Here is a 21687-nt window from a genome sequence, read left to right as displayed (position 1 = left end):
TTCCGAGTACTTCAACATATAGCAGTGCTGCACAACCTATATAATTTTTAAAACTTCGCATGCGCATGGAGTACAACCATAAGTTGCACAACGTGGGCTTGCGGGCCACGGGTTGTGCACCGTTGAAATATAATAACTATGAATCATTTTTGCTGGATATTTACAGAATCTAAAAATCTTCTTTAGTAACAATAAAATAACCTGCACATCAACACTGAAGGTAAAAAAAATGTGAAGCAGGTTTGAAAATGACAATTCTGTTAATCAAGTTGTCTCCTAATTTTCAGTTTTGATAAAAAAAAAATTTTTGGCGGCTCGAGCACATTTTCGTTGGTGGGGACCGACATTTTTTTAAGTCTAGATACTAAAATCTCACTACTGGAGAAAGTGAGAATACGACACCCCAATATTTTAGGTTTAATTTTTGCAAACCTGACTTTTTCCAATTTTCGCGCAGTCAATTTATGTACTGTGACATTACACGCTTATCAAATAATATGAAATTTTCTTGTAAGAGACAACCTTATTTTATCAACTAATATTACAGGCAGCCTCACCCCAGGTATTAGGCACAACCACTGAACAAATAATCCCTAGAAGTGTGATCTATACTGATTTTGAAAACTGATGTCGCCAATATATAAGACCTTACGACTCCGGGTGCCCAAGACTAGCCAATGAAATGACCAATTTCAGCAGAAGTAAAGAAAAAATTGAGCTTACTTCAAGCACACGGATATACACACTTCTATCGATATATCTCTTCAGTTGGAGCAACAAACTCTTAAACAATCAGTCTTCTAAAGGTTGATTAGAAGCTAACATTTATGCTTTTTACAGTTGAATAAAAAATAAAAATAAAATAATGGACAAAAATTATTACCCTCTACCTTTTTATGGATTTTGATTGCATGAACCTATTTCATACTAATCATTCGATGAAACTAGACACATTTAGTTATCACATTTTTTAATCAGGCACTGGTATACAGTTATTTATTTCATAAAATGGTAAATAAAAATAATTTTACTATCTCTGTTGAAAAATTCTTAAAAATTAATCGGTACGGACACATTTCAAATTTAACACAAATATTTTTTGAGTATAAATCATTATTTGATCATTTTGTTAAAAATGTTATTTCTAAGATTATCAATTTTTATTGGTTAAAATATGTATAAAATGCATAATATTTATCATTAATATTATGGGCAGATTTATATTGGAATGAGCGATAATTTGGTCAGAACAATAGATTCAAAATAAGCCTTTTCGATAGAAAAAATTAGAGCGAATTAAATTAAATTTTTTGTCTTAATACATAATCGACACAACCTTATTAACGTAACGTTATTACCGTAGAGTAACATAAAGTACGCAAATTAATAAATAAATATAGTGCAAAACAAAAATAATTAGAGATTGACTTGAGATTTTCACGGCCAAAATTACTATATGTATGTGGTTATTTATTTTTGAGAATTATGCTGTGTTGTGCTGCCTCCTTTAGCCAACGTTTCGGACAGCATTATAGTGTGCATCATCGGGATAGATGTGTAAATTATTAATTGTAAAAATAACTTATTTATTGGTAAATTTAAATCTAAAGGTAGTTAGCCTATTCGAAGAGAGGACTGTCCAAGGGAACCCAGAGTTCCACAGCTGCGTCACAAGTCCCAGCAGCCAAAACATCGTTTTCGTAATCCAACTGAAAAAATAATACAATCATTTAATAAATTCATTCTTTTGCCATAAGCATCTGAAGGATACCGATTTGATATTATATCGTTGATTGATAAATAATTGAGTTTTTATACGGACAAAAATATTTAATAACACAAATAAAAAATTCATCTTAATATCTTAAGGCACTATGTCGTGTAACATTTTGAATCGAGCCGCTAACAATAACACCCCTTATGTAGATGGCAATAAGGTTTAAATTCCCGCAATTTCACGCTGATTTATGCAAGATAAAAAACTTTGCCAAAAGTCGCTTTATTTTTATTTTGCGGACGTTCAGGCACATATATAATTTTTTTTTTTAAAGAACTTAATTTGCTACATTATACAATAAAATCATAAATGGGTTCGTAAGTAGGGGATTTTGAACTTTAAAGCAGTTTTTATAGGCATGATACATTATATTTTTCCGGGCTTATAAAAAGAATTATCAAAAAAACACTCGATTGTTTCAAAGAACAAGATATGTTTCACTCAGAGTATTTAAATAAAGCATCTAAAAAAATTCTAAATGATAAAATTTCTTTCTTCATCTTTCAACCTTAAACACATGGTTTTGCATTTCTTCGTGGTACTTCGCCTTAAAGTCTAACTTGCAAAAAGTGTATTTTTATAAAATAATCAAATTAACGCCACCTACGAACACGTAGATTGTAACGTATGTTATATTTACCCTTAGAGTCAGTCTTGGGCCATTTAATGATGTGTTATGTATATAATTTACAATTTCAAAATGATTTTCAACTAACTAACTAACTTTTGTTTTTTTGTTTCCCCGCAGGGGTAGGCAGAGAGGACGGACCGCCAAACAACTCGGTCTTGGCACACACTCCTTGCCTCATTCACATTCATATATCGTCTCATACATACTCTTCTATTGTTCTGGCTCTTAACATGGCCCGACTCAAGTATCTGATTCACTTGGTCGTGCCATGTCTTCCTCGGGCGTCCCCGACTTCTGCTACCATTCACATTTGCATCGTATATTCTCCTTACACTCCTTTCTTCACTCATTCGCTCTACATGCCCAAACCATCTAAGCGTCCCTTTCTTGATCTTACTCATTACGCTTACATCAGCCTTGCACTCTTTGCGGATATCCACATTCCTCACACGATCATACATGGTTTTACCACACATACGCCTCAGGGATCTCATTTCAACAGCATTCAATCGACTTTCATCCTTTCTTTGCCAGTTCCATGCCTCACTTCCATACATCAGGGTAGGTACCAGCACTCCATTGTGGACTGCTAACTTCGCTTCTTTGGACAATTTTTCGTTAGCGCCAACTGCGTTCAGTCCTCCATTAATGGAGTTACCTGCATTTACTCTTCTTTCAATATCTCTGTCAGCCTTCCCATCTCTCGTAAACATGCTTCCTAAATACACAAACTCATCCACCTTCTCCAAGTATTCCTCATTCACAGCTATATTGCACACTGTTTTCGTACTCTCTCTTTCAAACACCATTACTTTAGACTTACTTTCATTCATCATTAACTAATTCTTCACGCATACTTCGTTCATCCTAGACACGAGAGACTGCAGATCATCGATTTTCACATTACAAAAAAATGATTTCTGCATTTCCAGTGAAACAAATGAGTAATTACCCACTCTGCAAGTTTAGTATTGTTTCCTTTTGATTAAATATTCTTCCACACAAGAGACAAGAGACAAGATGAAAAGAATATGGGAGACTTGTATCACATTGCTTATACATATACAAATACATGTTTATAGTTGGGATTTGGGATCCTTACAAAAAGACTGGTATACAATATTCATATAGAATATCGGACGGTAATGCCTTTAGTCATTCAAGTAGGACCGCCGTAAAAGTTAGAAATACCCTTCCCGCCGGAAATATATTCAGTAGGCAGGTATTTAAGTACCTGACTAGGTACAAATCTTATGATTTCAGAGGATATTTTCGTTTTGATTTATTAAATAAAAAGAGAAAATTATAAATATACTTTTTGGAGGTGATGTCGACTGGTCGACTAAAAATGTAAATGTAAATAAATGTACAGTAGTGAACAGTTGGTCACTAGGAGCAAGTGTTTGAGAAGTATGATTTATTATGTTATGAAGCAAAAGATTAAAACTTACCCCTGTAATGCTGGCAGTAGACGAGGCAATAGTAGCAACCTGAGTGGGAGGGAAGGAAGGATTCATGATACTGATGCTCCCCCCTTCAGAACACGCAAAGAGACCGGCAGGACTCAAGGCAAGACCCGTCACTTTGCTTCCCTTCCCGGCGGGCCACAGAGAAGTGGACGATAGCTTCTGCAACGTCCGCATATCAAACAGATGCAGATTGCCGTGGGTGTCGCCAGCATAAAGCGCATGCGGACAGAAATCATTATTCGCCGCCAATGAAAGGGCGTATGGCATATTCGGCGCTACGTGATTCAGGTGCTTCCTGCGTCGTAATTGGCCAGCTCTCATGTCGAAGGCGGCCAGGTGTCGGTCCTCAGAGGTGGTGTACAGCATGTGACTGCCCGGTTTGGGGTGGGTTATGTCCAGAACCGACTTCTTGTGGACTCTGTGCGTCGCCACGGGAACATTTCCCACCCTGGTATCCAGTATAACGATGTCCGGAGAAAATAATCCAGCAACGGCGACATTCTCATCTATGCAAGTTATGCACAGCACAGAAAGAGCGCATCTGCAACAGTAAAACGTTCTAAGTTTTTGGCCTAATTATTTGTTTTTTATTTGGGTAAACAAACAGGGTAGTCCTAGAACCACTACAAATCTATTCTTCATTTCTTTCCCCTGCCTACTCCAGTCAGCTTAACAACATACCCCTGTTGGGCATAGTCCCACTGGCTTTGGATAGACTCAAATATAATAAAAAATATGTAGTTTGCTATGTTATTTCCATTACGAGCTATGGAGCTCTGAGATCTATTTAACTGTCCATTTAACTCCTTCCTTTACTTAAGTATACCCTCCACATAGCGTTCCCAAAGATAACCCTGGCTCTTACTAAAGCTATTTAAAAATAAACAGCACATTTATTTTCGTACTTAAAGCTGTTGATCTCCGTGAGTTCGGCGTTCAGGTCCCAGGCCTTGACGTGGCTGTCCCAGGAGGCAGAGAACACGCGGTTTGAGGTGGTAGAGGGGGTGGCCAGCGCCCACACCCAGCCGTCGTGGGCTGAGTGCTTGAGCAACGGCTTTACGTTGTCTTCATCCTGTATGGACTCTCTCACGTTCCACACAGCCAGGGCTCGGTCTCTACTGCCGGAAACGCAAAAGCTTCCTTCCTGGAACATATATTTTATTATCACTTCAACCCGAAATCTATATAAATAAAAATGTAAATGTTCGTTTGCTCAAAATCTTAAGTCTCCAAACTCCGAAGTTCTTCACGGATTGCTTTGAAATTTTGACACAGCGTTGCATTTGATTAAGCGTGTGTTTTTATATACCTATATCACATATGTCACTTGACACATATGTCACCTGACACATATATCTCACCTGTGACAGGTAAAAAAATATATATTTTTAAAAACAATGCCACCTTTTTCTCTGTCTGCACAGACATACTGAGCTACAGCGACGCAGAGCGGGGTACAGCTACAAATAAATAAAATTTTAATCTTATCGAAGGAAGCAAAAACTTGTGGGTGTGACATTATGTATTGCGGTGTGATTACTACTACTAGGTAACTCTGAAATCAGCATTTTTAACATAATATGTGTTATAACCAGTAGCGAGCACAGAGTTTTTAATCAGGTAGGCAGTAGAAAAAATAGTGAATTAATTTACCATCTTACTTCGGATGTGGAAAGTTTTTGCTAAGAACCTGCAGGCTAATGTTGGTAAGGATTACTTATAACCGCATAATTTATTCAGATTACAAGACAATTACAAGATATCCAAAAACATCAAATTTTTAAAGGCACAATTCTGTGGTCTCTCATGGAAAACACCACAACTGAAGAAATGTGGATGTTTTTGACAAACATGTTTAAAGAGAAGATTGTGTCAAAAATACCACTTTTCTAAGTCAATAGAAACCATAATAAGAATAAAACCTTGGATTGACAGATACATATTAGGGTTTATTAAAGAGACAAAGAAAGCCTGGGTTTACAGATTATCCAGAAAACATCTGGGTAATCTAAATGAGAATGAAAATGAGTATTACCGAGAATACAAACAGTAAATAACTACCATGTGTCTCTACTAAGAAACAAACACAAGACAAAGTTTTGAGCAAAAATTGATATACAGCTGTCAGAAACCATTTAGAGTTATATGCAAAAAAACACATAGCTTCTAAAGTGTCTACTCCTACCGAACTTTATAACTTCTCCAGTGAAATAGTTACCAGCGAGATAGACATAGCAAACACCCTTGCAACACAATTTGAAAAAATCTCTGTCAACGAACCAGACACCAGTATACATATGTACCAACTATTAGTAAAGCATTGTATGTACATAGCTCACTATGCGAAATCGAATACAATCCATCAGTAGTTGAAAATATTTTAAAAGGGTTGCGAAAAGATAGTGTTGCTGGACCTGATAATATTCCTGCTATTGTTCTCAAAAAGTGTGCAGCTACTCTTAAGTCATCCTACTGCTCCAGTTACGCAAAAATCTTTTTTAAACTTGGAAACTCACCAGAGATTGGAAAAGAGCTATAATTACACACGTCTATCAAAAAGGTGATAAACTCAAACTGGTATTAGATAAATAGGGCATACAAGTGGGACAGACGGAATCCCACTGACACAATATATCTTGACTTTGAGAAAGCCTTCAATACTGTTCCAAACTTAGTTGGCTAAACTTAAATTTCTAGGCAAAAGAGGACGACTTCTCGAATGAATCAAATCCTTCTTCACAGAGAGAAAATCACAAGTTCGAATTGGCAACCATCTGTCGACTGAATGAAATGTGACCTGTGGTGTCCCTCAAGGATCCGTTCTGGGTCCAGTTCTGTTTATTTTATGGGGTTGTGCACTAATTGAAAATGCTGATATCGGAGTTAACTAGTTGTAGTAATTACCCAGTAATATTAATGTGTCTTTATTAAATCATAACGCATTCCCAATCCAGTGCGGGCAGCGCTCTTATGCCATGTTCGAGATTCCCACACGAAATAAATATATGGATGGCATTTTCAATTTCAAGTCAGTTAGCTTCAGAATAATGTAATCATAATTGAATGGGTGTAGCAAAATACTGTTTTAACTCGACCATTTTGCATTTCGTCTTTCTGTAAATTTGCTTGTACGTTCCGTTTCCGTTCTAAGATGCTAGCCGTTTTAATGGTTCAGTAAAGACTATTTTTTTTCAATTGTGAAATCATTGTGTTTATTTGGACTTATTCGCATTTTTTCAATATTATGGTATAGGTAACGCAACGAAAGAAGGAAGCAATAAAAATGCTTAGAAATTTTTTTTTTTTGTATTAGGCAATTCACCCTAAAGAGAGTGCTATGTGAGTGATGTATTGGTCTATCTGTGTGAACGTCAAGCGCCGCCCACTAACGCGATAAGGCTCTCTGTCTTGCTTACGCTCACTTATTGTAACTAGTTAGAAGAGAGGCAAGTTTTAACAATACCGTTACGGGGTATACTTACGGGGTGTCCTATTCATTCAGTTCGTAATTTGATTTAAACATACGTGCACCTACATATCGCAAGTGAAATAATTACCAATTTTTGAATTTGAAATAATAAATAGTTTTCATCATTTTTAATTCGAATTAGTAGATTTACAGAGTGTTTTTAAAGTGTGCAAGTGAATATTTATTACGACATCATGGAGTCCTGTTACAAAACGGGACGTGGCAAATCACTGAATGGACAAAGTCGTGAAATTTTATTCCGCGTGTTTAATTATTTTATGCATAATATAAAAAACGGTGGTCAATTTTTAAGCATGACTGACTTATATGATTTGACGTATAAGGCAACTGGAGTATCGCAGACTAGTATTCGACGTATCGTAACTGGAGTGGCAAAGGAAGCAGAAACACAACCGTCATCATCGTCAACTCAACGACCAACCTTCAGCACACCAGGGAAGAAACGACGCAGACTATCAACCAAATCAGATGTAGATGATTTCGATAAGGAAGTTATTAGAAGATGTGTGTATGATTTTCATTTAGTTCATAAGTCTTTGCCAACGATGAAAAAGATTCATAGAGTTCTGAAAGGGGACATCGACTACGCAGGGTGTATAACTACGTTAAGGAAAGTTGTTCACAATTTGGGTTTTCGATGGAGAAAAACAGAAACAAACCGAAAGTTGCTTATTGAAAAAAATGATATCCGACTTAAACGTACCACATATCTCACTAAATTAGAAGAATATAGGAATGACGGACGTCCAATTGTGTATTCTGATGAAACATACATTCATAGTACACATACAACACCGCGTGCGTGGACTGACAACTCCAATAAAGTAGCTAAAGTTCCTGTGTCTAAAGCCAAACGTCTAATAATACTTCATGCATGCAGTGAAAATGGTTTTGTACCCAACGCACTGTTAACATGTTAGTTTAGAAAAAAAATGATAAACTTCAATATTTCAATAACGATGTCGTAAAACAAAATAAGTTTTATGTGACCGACTTCAACACGCTTTGGCTTAGAGTTCTCAATTGTGAAATAATCATCAATTGTTTTTTTTTTCAATCTTAAATCGAAACACGCTGTATGTAAGTTTTGCATCTGTGTGAGTACTGTGATGAAGCCAACTTAACTTGCGAGACCTATACCTACCTGCCTGAAGAAAGAAAAGAATTAATAATTGTCATTGAGATAGTGAGGTTCCTTTGGAAAAATTGTATAATTCTTTATTAGATATAAAATATGTTACATGCAGAGATGTGCAAAATGGGTACCCAAAACCATTTGAAATGCAAAATGGAAATGGGTCAAAACTTTTCCATTTGAAAATGCAAAATGCAAAATGGTTTTTAGAAAAGCATTTAAAATGCAAAATGCAAAATACCTATTTTCAAAATGCATTGAAAATGCAAAATGGTTTCTCATGTCAAATAATTAAAATAATTATAGAATTTTTAAACAGTTTTGTCATTTAATAATGGACATTAATGTAGAACAAACATATTACATGATGGTAAATCAAAAATGCCACGACTACGGATTATGAACCGCAAAAAATTTGCGCGGGACAAATGTTGCCAAAGTAAAAACATAGAAACTGCTATCTAACATTAAATATTACAGCGTCATGGCCCCATGTTCAGTATTTGAATCAATGTTTTTTGTCAATTGCCAGGGCTCCTACCAGGGAGCAACTTGACAAATGTAAATTATCTCTCATAGCGAGGTTGAGGATCGACTGATATTTGGGGCTTATGAAAAAAAGATGAGTGGAGATACTAGGAAGAATGTTGCAAAAAGGCATTTAAAATGGAAAATGCATTGAAAAAAGCATTTAAAATGCAAAATGCAAAATGGTTTTTAGAAAAGCATTTAAAATGCAAAATGGAAAATACCCATTTTGCATTTCCATTTGAAATGGATTTATTTGAAATAAAGTACATCTCTGGTTACATGACATATATGGTTTATAATTAAATAGTCAGCTATTTAAGTACCTACTTACAAATCTTATGATTGCAGAGATTAAATAAGAGAAAAATAGAAGTATACTTTTTGGACGTGAGGTCAACACTGTTCATAGATTTACTAGTAATTATCTTTGAGAATTACTCAAAAAAATAAATTTACAATTGAAGTTTTTTATGAAAACAAGATATGCGTGTAAACAGTTTGCTACCAAGTTGATATTGGCTTTTATATTTGCTGTCAAATTAATTTAAAGTAACTTACTTTTAAAAGCAAAATACCATCAACGGCAGCATAATGCGCACTTTTCAATGCCACATGTTTCATGGTGGTTTTCTCATCTCTCCACAGGGAATAGAGCCTCTCGATGTGAGCGCACTCCTCATCCCACTTGAAGTGCTCCGTGGGACAGTTGATGGGGGGGTACTTGTTGTGCTGGAGCCTCTTGTTGACCCAGAACCTCCAGAGGGAGTCATCGGCCAGGATGCCCTCGAACCTTTTGCATACCCGGCTCAGAGTGTGACTGACGAATCCAGGCTCCAGGTAGCCGCATATTTCTAAGAATATCTACAACAGAAAAGATAATACACGTTTTTGTGAGATTACTACATAGAACGCTCAGAAGTCAGTCAATATAAATTGTTAATATCTTCATTCAGACAGTCCACACAACGCACATTCCCAAATAGCGAATAAATAATGAAGTCGTAAAAATAAAGTTTATTGAATCACTAGTAAATTTAGTAATGTATTTGAATATTTCTATTAGAAAAACATTTTTATTACTATTGCTTGCAACTGTCTGGACTATGACATTCTATTTGGGGAATGTTGTAAAGATGGAAAGTAGACGGAGAAGAGTAAGGTTGGAAAGTACTTACGATTCAGATCTAGTCACCATGGCTAAAGCCATTTCAAGCAACATGTCGATTCTGAATGATGGTTCATAAATACCAGGATGATACAGAAAGTTTCTTTACTCTGTATTATGAAACTTATTGTTTAATAACATTAGCATGCTTATGTATAAAGAGGTTGTGTCATTCTGTAGACAGATGTTATTCAACTTGACAAAAAAATTCATCCAATAAATACAGTGAATTTATTTTTATAGCTTTATTAATCCTAGAACCTTATCCCCATTGATAATATAATATCACGCATGATACGATTTTAGAGTAATTTAATAATTTAATTTAGTAATTTAATTTTAGCCATGTCAAGAGTCATAATAATAGAAGAGTATGTATGAGACGATGTATGAATGTGAATGAGGCAAGGAGTGTGTGCCAAGACCGAGTTTTTTGGCGGTCCGTCCTCTCTGCCTACCCCTGCGGAGAAACGGCGTGATGGTTAGTTAGTTTTTTTTTTTTTACGATTTTAGATTTTCACAGCCAAAATAATTATTGTGATTTATTTTGGGGGTGTTATGCCATGTTGCGCTTCCTTCTTATTTAGCCAATGTTTCGGACAGTGCTACAGTGTCAATCTTTCATTCACTGCTCTTCAAATATTTTTAACATTTCATACAGCGAATTCGACTTATTTAACACAGCACCTCACATTTTCAAAACTTAACTCAATAAATAATATTCACACAATACATATTACTCTACACAGACTAGATTCATTCCCTTCCATCATCCCTCCCTGCATCACATCTCTGTAGTATTATTAGTTGAATAATTACACCTATTTTACAATACTTTATAAAACATTATAACCGTTGGTATTCCAAATAAAAATTTTAATAAATTAAATCTGCCCTGACGATGGACACTACAACGCTGTCAGAAAAGTTGGCTAAAGAAGGAAGAAGCGTAACTCGGCATAATACCCCAAAAATAAATCACGATAAATATCATGCATATTTTGAAAATTCATGAAAATTGCATTAACTTTTAGAAAATGTTGTAAATGCGTTGTTATACAAATGTACAAAATATGATATAATATGCATTTACCGCTTGAGGCGTACATCATCTATTCTTAATTGAATTTAAAAAAAAAAAATTGAAAACCTGCAGCACAAAAAGACACATGAGACGAACAAAACAAATGACATAAGAATTACCATCAGAAAAAACCTAGAGTCAAAAGTCGCTGATGTATGGAGCCTTGAGTCTGAGCCAAGCGGCGACTAGCGCTAGTAAGAATCTCAAGGTCGCTGTGTTAGGTGTTGGTGCGCCTAGGTTCCTTGGCTCCTTAGAAAGTACGCATACGGAGCAGACTGCTCCAATTACGCCTGCACAGGGCCGGCCCTGTACGGAGCAATGAAGATATTTGTGCGAATAACCAGAAGAAATAAAAAAAGAAAATATGTATTTCTTCTTAACAAATTTAAACTGAAATAGAAAATTTGGGAATACATCCAAGGTATTTTAAATGTGCAATATATATTCCTTCTTTTTGAAGATATCGTAAAAACAAATATCATTTTAAGAAACTAGATAAAATTACCTTTTAGATTTTTGTATTTAAAACAAACATTGATGTTTATAAATTGGAATATTTTAATTACAAAGACGAAAAAAGTTGAAAAAAAAATAAAGCATACATATTTTTACTCCACATGTCGTAAAATCGAAGAGAATGCGAAATTTTGAAAACAAATTCCTTTTATTTATGGAATCTGCCAGAAAACTGTCACCCCACTTTTTATCTCATTGCAATAAAAAAATATTATGATCATTCCTAGAGAATATCAACAAAAAATGAGATTATGAATTTATTGTTAGCGGCAGTATGAATGTTGATTTCTATGATTTATATTTTCTTACACATACATAAAACATTTATGTTATTGAAAAAATAACTTCCAAGAATTCTTATTAAATTTGTGCGGTTAAAGTCAATTAAAAAATAACAAGTCTGAAATAACCTCCCTTTTTCATGACGGGAATTTTACGTGTCAGTCTGCTGAAATGCCACGTTGCCGGTTCTTTCGGATCCCAGTTAAAGATATTTTTTATTAGTACCAACTTGAATCTAAATGTTTAGTCTTTATGCAATATGTAACAAAAACACCATTTAACGGTTGTGAAGTGATTTTTTTTATTAATGCAGAATATCTGATAATATTATTATCTTAATGACTGTACAGTTTAGGAGTGTAGTAAACTGAAGTGGCACCCTCTGTTATTTTCAAAAAGAACAGTTGAAGTTTTCAAACTGCGGCAGCGGGTTTTTATCTGCTAGTGTATAAAGATTGTATTAAGACGTACCTTTTAAAATACCACAAATATATAATATGATGTAATTAGCGGGGAAAGGTTTCCTATGTTAATAATAAATACCTATTGTAAACAAAAATTGAGGACAGTAAAAATAAATTCAAACACAAAATAAAAAAATGGATTAAAGAACAAAAAAGACAATATTTCCAAAATTCTATAACATAAGAGAATAAAACATATACACGCAACACAAAAAAATGTATAAGGCAAGCGGCACGCACAAGCACATAGATCATTGTAAGTGCCGATTTCCATTCCCTTCTAATGTTTTTATTTTGGTGTGAGAATTGGATTTTGATTTCTAATCTTTATTTTTGGTGTAAATTTATCTTTATTTTAATGTTGTTTTTTGTTTTTGTTTAAATGTATAAATTCGTATATTTTAAAATGGGGCCTCAGCACGGGTGAACAACCCAGTGAGGCCAACGTTGCTGAATTGAAATGTGAAGTACTGTAGAGTAATGTATCAATAAATAAATAAATAAACTTGTTTCCTGTAAAAATATTATTATAGTTTAGAAAATTTTGTACAAAAGGTTGTTGCTGTTGTTGATGATTTGATTGAACTGGATCTCAGTATGTAGCCCTACAACATTAATAATATAATACATTATTACAATTCAGCCTAAACTGTAAAATAAACTGAATCACAAACCTCTATTGGAATATTCTCCAAAGTTGGCTCAGTCAAATAACCTAACTTTTCACAATTTGATAAATCATTATTATTGTCTACGATGAGTTCATTCAGGCAATCTGCATCACTCAGTTTGGAAGCCATGTTGTTTGCCTAAATTGCAAGTGTCTGTAACAATCGAAATGGGAGATATTATTTATTAGTTGGGGTTATGAAAAAGATAGTTAAAAACAAAGGAATGATGTCGTTTCTTTTATATTTACACAATTTATAACACTGTAGGAACCAACAAAGGATATGACACATATTATAATACCGTATATTATGACTATGAAATAATTTAACAAAAAAGACAAAGAACTAATGTTGTAATATAATTACTGAAAGCGTAAAAAACATGTAAACAAAAGCAGAATTTTATAGGTATTTTTTTATATCCGGTAAGTATAATATATGCGACCAAATTTTTAATAGAGAATGCAAGTAATATTATTCAAACCTTTAAATTTCTCGAAAATGTAAACATCAACAAGATACGATAAAATTTTGCTTTGGGCAAACGGTGATAATTATTCCATTTCGAAGACAAACGCGGGGAGGAAAATTAAGGAATCAGCTGTTGCAATTTTATTATTCAATTTTTACATTCCGTTGTAAACTGACCGGCCAGTTACGAGTATTAATTTATCTAGTTTAGCACCATTTTGGGTAACGGTAGGAAACGTCAAATCACCAGCTGTTTTTGGTAAACATATTTATGGCTTAGAAAAAATGAGCCATAGACAATGATTACTCACTAGAAATATCTCTTTTGTATATAGCTGTTGCTCCAACTTCAACATTTTATATCTCACCTAAAAATAATTTAAAATTAATTTAAATCGGGCCCCGTTCCATGGTACATACATATGTATAAAATATTCACCCTCAATGGAGTTTTCTAGCCAGCTTCTAGTAGAGATGATTATGGAATATTTGTAAGTGTAGATTAAAATTTAATAGTAATTTCTAGTACCTACATTACAAAATATATTATCTAAAATAAGCTTAGCAAACAAAATACAATATGTCATTTTTTACTTAAGAGGCCACGTTCCTATCTCATCAGGAGGCAGAGCGGCGATTGGCTGGAAAGTCGTTATATGGCTTGAAGTCTATTTTCCACTGGGAGATTCGAATTCAATCCATTTACAAAGATTTTTTTATAATACGTTGGTAAAACTATATTAAAACTAGTGTTCGGAATAAAAGGAAAAACTCTCAGTTTGAAGTGTAACTTATGCATTGATGATTTAGAATCAAGGTTATTAGCGCCTCGTATATATTGCCTTAGGAGACATTCAAATTTTCAAATTGAAAGTCTCATTTAGAAAACTATCATGACATATGACATGGAAAATGTTGAAAATTATTATATTCATACAGAGAGTCGCTCATGGTGGTAGATACTCTCAGCATCGCCTTGTTGAAAGTCCACCGTTCGATCATTCGGAATCGAAGCGTTGCTTGAAATGGCTTTAGCCGTATTTGGTGACCATATTTGAATAACCAGGTGCTTCCTTACCTTCCTCTTCCCCATTCCCTTACCCTCCCCATAGCGAAATAGCTCTTTTCACTACAGCTAAATAGAATAATACAATTTGTTTATAATGCAACACAATTATACAAAAATAAGACAAATTTCAACATGTAAAAAGAAACAAGTATTTTTTAACACCTACTCCAGGAAAATAAATCCCTCGGGACTTATGTCATCTTTGGGGTTGCTGTGCAAGTGGCTTTTTGAGAAGATTATGTTGATTATGATGAAAATGGGTCTTGAAGAGACCCATATTATAGAAAGGAGGAAACAAGAAAATCTTTCCTCGGCTGAACTGTTGAACTCAAGAACGAGTCTTATGAACGAGTTCTTATGAGATAAATAAAATAAACTAGGGGGAGGGGGGGGCACATTGATTCACGGGGCACATTGGTACATTCTAATTCCGTTGAATAATGCACGTGTGTACCTATATTGGCGCACTTTTACAATCACAACGAAATGGCACGGCACCATTCGTCTCATTTTTAACTATTATTATTTAGTGTGTGCGAAAGAGCGAAGACGCTTTTCGACATACTTGCTTATAACAGCTGTTGGACACAAAAAGTAATGCCAATGACAGTGATGTAGTATGTAAATTTATAATTTTTTTGTTTTTAATTGAAAAAAAAATGCTACCGGACAGCAAAAAGGCCCATAACATTTTTTACTCCAAATGTGCTAAGGAATAGCTGGTTAAAGTTTGTCGGATTAGTGCCGATACACCCTGTATTGCCAGACGGGTTCTCAAACTTTGACAAAGGATAAAACATTGGTGACATGTGGTGAAAATATGAATGGTAAATTTTTTAATAAAAAAAAAATGTTACCGGACAGCAAAGTGCCCATAACATTTTTTACTCCAAATGTGCTAAGGAATAGCTGGTTAAAGTTTGTCGGGTACGTGCCGATACACCCTATATAATAATATTTGGATGATTTATATAGCGCCGTTTTTGTGCAAAATCACCTCAAGGGCGCATGGTTCATTTCATAGGCCTAATCTTACCATACATAAGTATTTGTTTCACTTGATCGCGCCATGTCTTCCCCAGACGTTCCCGACTTGTTCACTACTGTACACCATATTGTTACTGTTTAAAAAAATGCATTACATTGACTATAATTGGACTCCGTTTATCATTTCAGTGCACAGATAATGCGTTAAGTCTTCCTAGGGCGTCCCCGGCTTTTTCTACCATTCACTACTGATTATTAAAAACATTTTATCGTATTTAATTCGACTCGTATCCACAAACATAAGTACGAGGAAATAAACTTAGATTTACCAAGAAATAATATTATATAGCTAATGAAAAGCTATGTCACGAGCTTGCGAGCGGCCCGATGCGGTTTTTTACGTGAAGTGCCTGTATGGGCGAACTTTGTTAAATGCCTTTTCTACGAACCTTAGTACAAAAATCACAATATTGCATAAAGCAATAAAGTTACTGTTGGGAAGTAAGAGCTTCATAGATGCACGCACAGATGGCAGTGCATAGAGCTTGCGTGGAAGTCCGCAAGATGGAGCCAGTGACCGGTAGTCGTCAGGGCCATTGGCAAGGCTCTCGGAGAAACTTACTATTTCGGATTCCAATTAGCCAGCTACTAGTCGACTATCGAGTCACTTTTATAATACGCGAAGTATTAATAAATCCCTGATTAATCTAAAAGAACCACTTATTTAGTAACTCCTTCCAAGACGAGTTGGAGACCTGTTTGTACGAAACTAAGTAAAGTGGATATTTAAACTTTACAAATTACGAAAATTAAATATTATGATACACGTATTTCATATCTTCTTTTTTTAAATTTGAACACGTTTTTCTCTAAATTGGACGGTACCTTTTTATTAAAATATCTCCAATGTTATATAACTTTATATGGCAATGAATTCTGTGTTTTTGACTTATTTTTAGCTGAAAGAAAACCTATCACATTTAAGTACCACCACTTTTTGTAACACTAATACGTTTAGATCCCTTAACGTATTTTTAATTTTAGAATATTTTTCATAAAAAATTCTCGTGGCTTTGTTTTGCTTATTCTTCTTAACTCCTCTTTTACAAAGAACAAAAAACTGCTGCAACAATTAATATAACTAACTGTAATGTTGATTTTTTTAATGTAACTAACTTTAAAACAAGGGCGTAGCTACAGAGTGCCTACGAGTACCATTCTCTTTTCTCCTATGTAGCCAATGGAGGTGGCAGGGCCGGCTCTATGTGAGCGCAATTAGAGCTGCCCGCCCCGGCGCGAGATTACCTAACACATCGCCCTTATGACTATCTCTCATAAAATTGGCGCTACACATCAATACAAACCATCTAATATTATTGATTACAGTAATTACCAACTTAGGCATCTGCTGGTTGGATAAAGGGCGCTAAAATCTTAATCGCGCCAGATGCCGCTTGACTCGGACCGGCCCTGGGAGGGGCAGTTTGAACTCCCCCTCCTCCCTTGTATACGCTTTAAGAACAATATATACTATTTAAATTAACAGCTTTAAATATGGCCAACATAATGAATGAATGCCATAAATAATGAAGAAAAAAAAACTATTTAATAAATCCTTCGTTTTTTGAAGGCATATACTAAACATCCAATGTGTTCATTCCTACGACTACGTTGAAACGCAACGGACTAGTTATTGCAAAATATGATTTTATATACTACTTTGTTATTATATACCAGTGGCGGGCCGTGAATTTTCAATGAGCTAGAATGGGTAAGATTGAATTATTGATGTTGTTTTTTTTCATTATTTCTTGGCCATCATTTAAAATTATGGAGAAATGAAAGGTGAATTTACATATAAATTTTATTTAAATAGGAAAATTTCAAAATTATAATGAAAATTGGAGTTCAGACTTCGAAGAGATGAGATGTTGAATGGAGGGGAGGCAATTTTAGATAAGACTTGATAGAAGAGAGGATGTTTGTTTAGAGAGGGACAGCCAAAAAAATTGTGATCTAAAGTTCCCACTTCTAGACCATAGAATATACAATCTGGGGAGTCAAGAACGTGAATTTTAAAAAGGTGGGAGAACAATGTCCGATCCTCATTCGAATAAGTGAAGAAATTTTATTTTTTCGAAAAATGGAGATATTTTTGAAACCACGGCTTTGATGGGATAGTCCTTTGTATTGAGGCATAGCAGGCTCCATCGCAGATGAAAATATAATAAAAAATTTCAATTATGAAATTTGAAAAAAAAAAATCCAAAAATCAGCTACATTGTTCAAATCCATTAATTGCAACACACCCGATAGAAAAGTGCACATGTGAAAAGTGACGTTATTAGGTACGAACCTTCATCGATTCAACGAAAACACACTGTTAGCCCAATGCATGAAAAAGTTACACCAATCGTATGTAGTTGAAGCCGAATAATAATAACATAGCATTTATATAGCGCAGTTTAGTATCATTTCACTTCAAGTGCGCTTTACTTTACCAAACTTAAGAGATTATAAATCATAAAAAAATATCTATGTATATTTCAATGCATTACACAAATGTGACAATATTTTTGTAAGGCGGCTGAGACGATAGTCATCGACGACTTTTAATCCAGGTATCAAATACTATTTCCTGATAAAATATTAGTCATTCAAAATATGTCTGAACACGTGTTCACGCAGGTAACCTTGTCCTAATAAATATAATAGACGATATGCAAAAGTATTATAATTTCTAAGAACACGTATTCCGACTTCCTCATAACATATTCGTGCTTTAGTGATCGTTTGTTATGAAATTTGTCAATTCATTCGTAATAGGCCTGCATTCCCGTTTTTAACAGGAAAACGAATAATTTTACCAAATTTTTATTAAATCAACGATATTTTATATCAGTAAGTTTTCTGTGTGTATCTTTTAAAGACATACCAAAAATGTCTGTTATAAAAATATCATAACAACAGAAATCAGCAAAATAAACAAGTAGCTTACAGAAAACATCTGCCAATTTAATAAAAACAATGCCCTCCTTATTCGCACCACAATAGATATATCCGAGATGATAAGACAATGCAGTTCCTTAATCAAAACGAATACAACGGAGAAGTCTGCGAATTAATTATAATATGGCGTTACTAAATCTTAGCCGAGGGTGAAATACGTATGTAATTTTTAATCCCATCTGTTATTAAAAGGTTCATAAAACTTCAGACAAAGAGCTTTTTCTCTTTGAAAATTGCTACCACAAACCTGCTGCAGGATAATTAGATTGTTCTTTGTGTAGTGATATAAATTAATTGAATAAAGTACTGTTTGAACCAACAATCATCTTAGTTTTTCAGTAGGGAGTGCCAAATATATATTTGTTCAGTTTAGTTGTAGATATATTAGTGATTATCGCTGTTGTTAGTGTTGTGAAGATAATTTGTTTTTATATATTGTCATTTATTTGTGTTTTTATGTCTTATTTTATTACTTATTTAATATTTTAATTTTGAAATTATGTAAATATTTTAGCCCACAGGTCAGTACCTACCCTACTAAAAAAAGTATGGGTCCAGTCCGTTAGATTTTGTTTGTTATAATTTGATGTTTATGTGAAAATCTCTCATTAGATTTTATTTGTATTTTTTTTTAACTTCCTATTTTATTGTCCGGGTTAAATCTTCCCCATAGGAAAAACTAAACCCCTCCACACACTTTTCCACAAATGTTCATCTAGTCAATCAACATTATGCAAGTGCATTATACACGGTGTCCGGAAACTCGGAGTACAAGCGGGAAACTGGAGAATCTACACCACATGGGGAACCCAAAAAAACATAAAGTTTTTTGATTTGAACATTTTCAAAAAAAAAAAAAATATATATATATTTTTCGGCTATTTTAGGGTTAAAGTTTTTTCTGGTGTTTAGGGTTGAATAACAGATGTTTTAACACTGCAGAGCAGAAATATTTTATGATTACACCGGGTTAAATGAAGGGTGATTTCAAAATAATGCTTCAAATCCGAGTTTCTTCATTTGTTTTACTTTCAAATAGTTTTAATTAGTTGGGTACTTTGATCTTCAGTAATAATTTATAAGAATTTGATTTTAGAAAAAAAATAAAAAAAAAATCAACTTCAAACTCGATTTACTCGATAACGAAAGCTCAAATAAAAAAAAATATACTACAAAATCGACTCCAAATGTGATGTAGATTCACCAGTTTCCCGCTTGTACTACGAGTTTCCGGACACCCTGTATAAGCAAAATAAATACAAAACAATTTTTTTATTTTTTTTTATTATATAAGTACATTTTTGTTTATTTGTTACAATATATGATCAAATATTTCAAGACCCCTCTTCCATAGAAGCATTAGCTTGTGGCTGGAAATGGAGTGTACATTGTTTTATTACAGTATGTAGGTAATTAAAAATAAAATGATTTTAAACTTATTTGAAGAATGGAATATTACTTAAGGAAACTAATTGAGATGAGTTATTCTAATACAATATAAGAAAAACACGTCAACTCACCAGAGATCAAATGGGAAAATAATTCACCGACTCCAGATATTTTCATATCAGAGGGTTCGGCTAGGTAGAACTTCTAACAGGGCCTATAAATCCTACTGATCCCTTAACATAAATATTTAAAAAATCTTACGTTATCCTACATGTATTCAAAATGACTATTTGTATTGTTAATATGTTTATTTTTTATAGATGTAAAAAATATTTCGGTTTTCCTAAATAAATAAATATGAAATTAGTAACAGATCATACATCCATGCATGGTGGTTCAAAATAAAATTCAACTTTTTTTTATTTGACTGGCGCCTAAATATAAAAATATAGGCAATTTACAGTGCAGGTAGACCAGGTCGATATGTTGAACTACAGGGTTCTCCAATAAGAGGTGTTATTTTGATATTCAATCGTAAAAGATCAATGGTTTTGTTGCTTGTGTGGCACGTAGCGCTGTTTTGTTGAAAGTAAACGTTGTCTAGATCAATACCATCCAATTCTGGCCATAAAAAATCATTTATCATCTCTCGATAGCGCAATCCATTCACCGTAACTGTTACTCCAGCCTCATTTTCGAAAAAGTAAAATCCAATAACTCCGCCGGACCATAAACCGCACCAAACAGTCACACGTTGAGAATAGAGAGGCTTTTCAACAATAACTCTTGGGTTTTCCGAGCCCCAGATGCGACAATTTTGCTTGTTGACGAAGCCACCGAGTTGGAAATGGGCCTCATCACTCAAGATGATTTGCATTTGATTCAATCAAGTGAATTTTAATAATTTCAATGTGTTGTTGAAGCGTGTATTGTTCCATTTTTATTAATGGAGTAGTTTTTACTTGTCAAATGTCAAAAAATAACAGCTTCAAAAGTAACATCTACTGAAATAGCGGGCTATTCAAATAACACCTCTTATTGGAAAACCCTGTACAACCTAAATATCTTTCCAAATCTTAATGTCAAATAATTATTATCTGGAAACGACATGAGAAAGTATAATGTTACCAAATAATTCATCAAATTTCGTAAAAGCTATAAGGACAGGTTGTTTCAGAGAATTTGAACGTTTCTTCAAATTTCAAAGTTAATTTTAAAGTTCTGTTATTATTTCAGTTCTGTCTAGTAACTGGCCTATAATAAAATATTAACAGAACTTGAATAGGACATTCACGGAACTCGCAAATGAACGTTGAAATTTGATAAATTTTTCAATTTATATGAAACAAACCCGACCTATCAGGTAAGTATGGTACTGTATATTATCTTCATATATCGTTAGTAATAACATAGATCATTGCAGAAATGTATTATTGTATCACTTTGAGGTGATTTTGCAAAAAAAACTGCGCAATAAAAATCATCCAATTATTATTATTATTATTATCGTTAGTTAGCTATACCTCCGATGTATTTCAATCATGGTT

The 21687-nt window shown here is 34.0% G+C and overlaps 1 protein-coding gene across 1 annotated transcript; it reads right to left on the bottom strand.

Annotated features, from left to right (window-relative positions):
• Window positions 1-43: 43 nt before the first annotated feature.
• On the bottom strand, window positions 44-13929 carry LOC149425290 (F-box/WD repeat-containing protein 9-like). The gene is made up of 6 exons (XM_089651065.1): window positions 13700-13929; window positions 13219-13368; window positions 9592-9894; window positions 4783-5021; window positions 3860-4418; window positions 44-1709 (listed from the first exon to the last, which is right to left on the bottom strand). The coding sequence occupies exons 2-6, from the start codon at window positions 13342-13344 to the stop codon at window positions 1620-1622; spliced, it is 1317 nt and encodes a 438-aa protein (XP_089507191.1). The 5' UTR covers window positions 13345-13368; window positions 13700-13929; the 3' UTR covers window positions 44-1619.
• Window positions 13930-21687: the final 7758 nt, after the last annotated feature.

This window comes from Hesperophylax consimilis, chromosome 3, assembly GCF_061612785.1.
Source record: "Hesperophylax consimilis isolate HC1 chromosome 3, BYU_Hcon_1.0, whole genome shotgun sequence".
In the NCBI taxonomy this organism is placed as follows: domain Eukaryota; kingdom Metazoa; phylum Arthropoda; class Insecta; order Trichoptera; family Limnephilidae; genus Hesperophylax; species Hesperophylax consimilis.
Note: the sequence above shows the minus strand (reverse complement) of the source record. Positions and strands in the feature narration are given on the sequence as shown.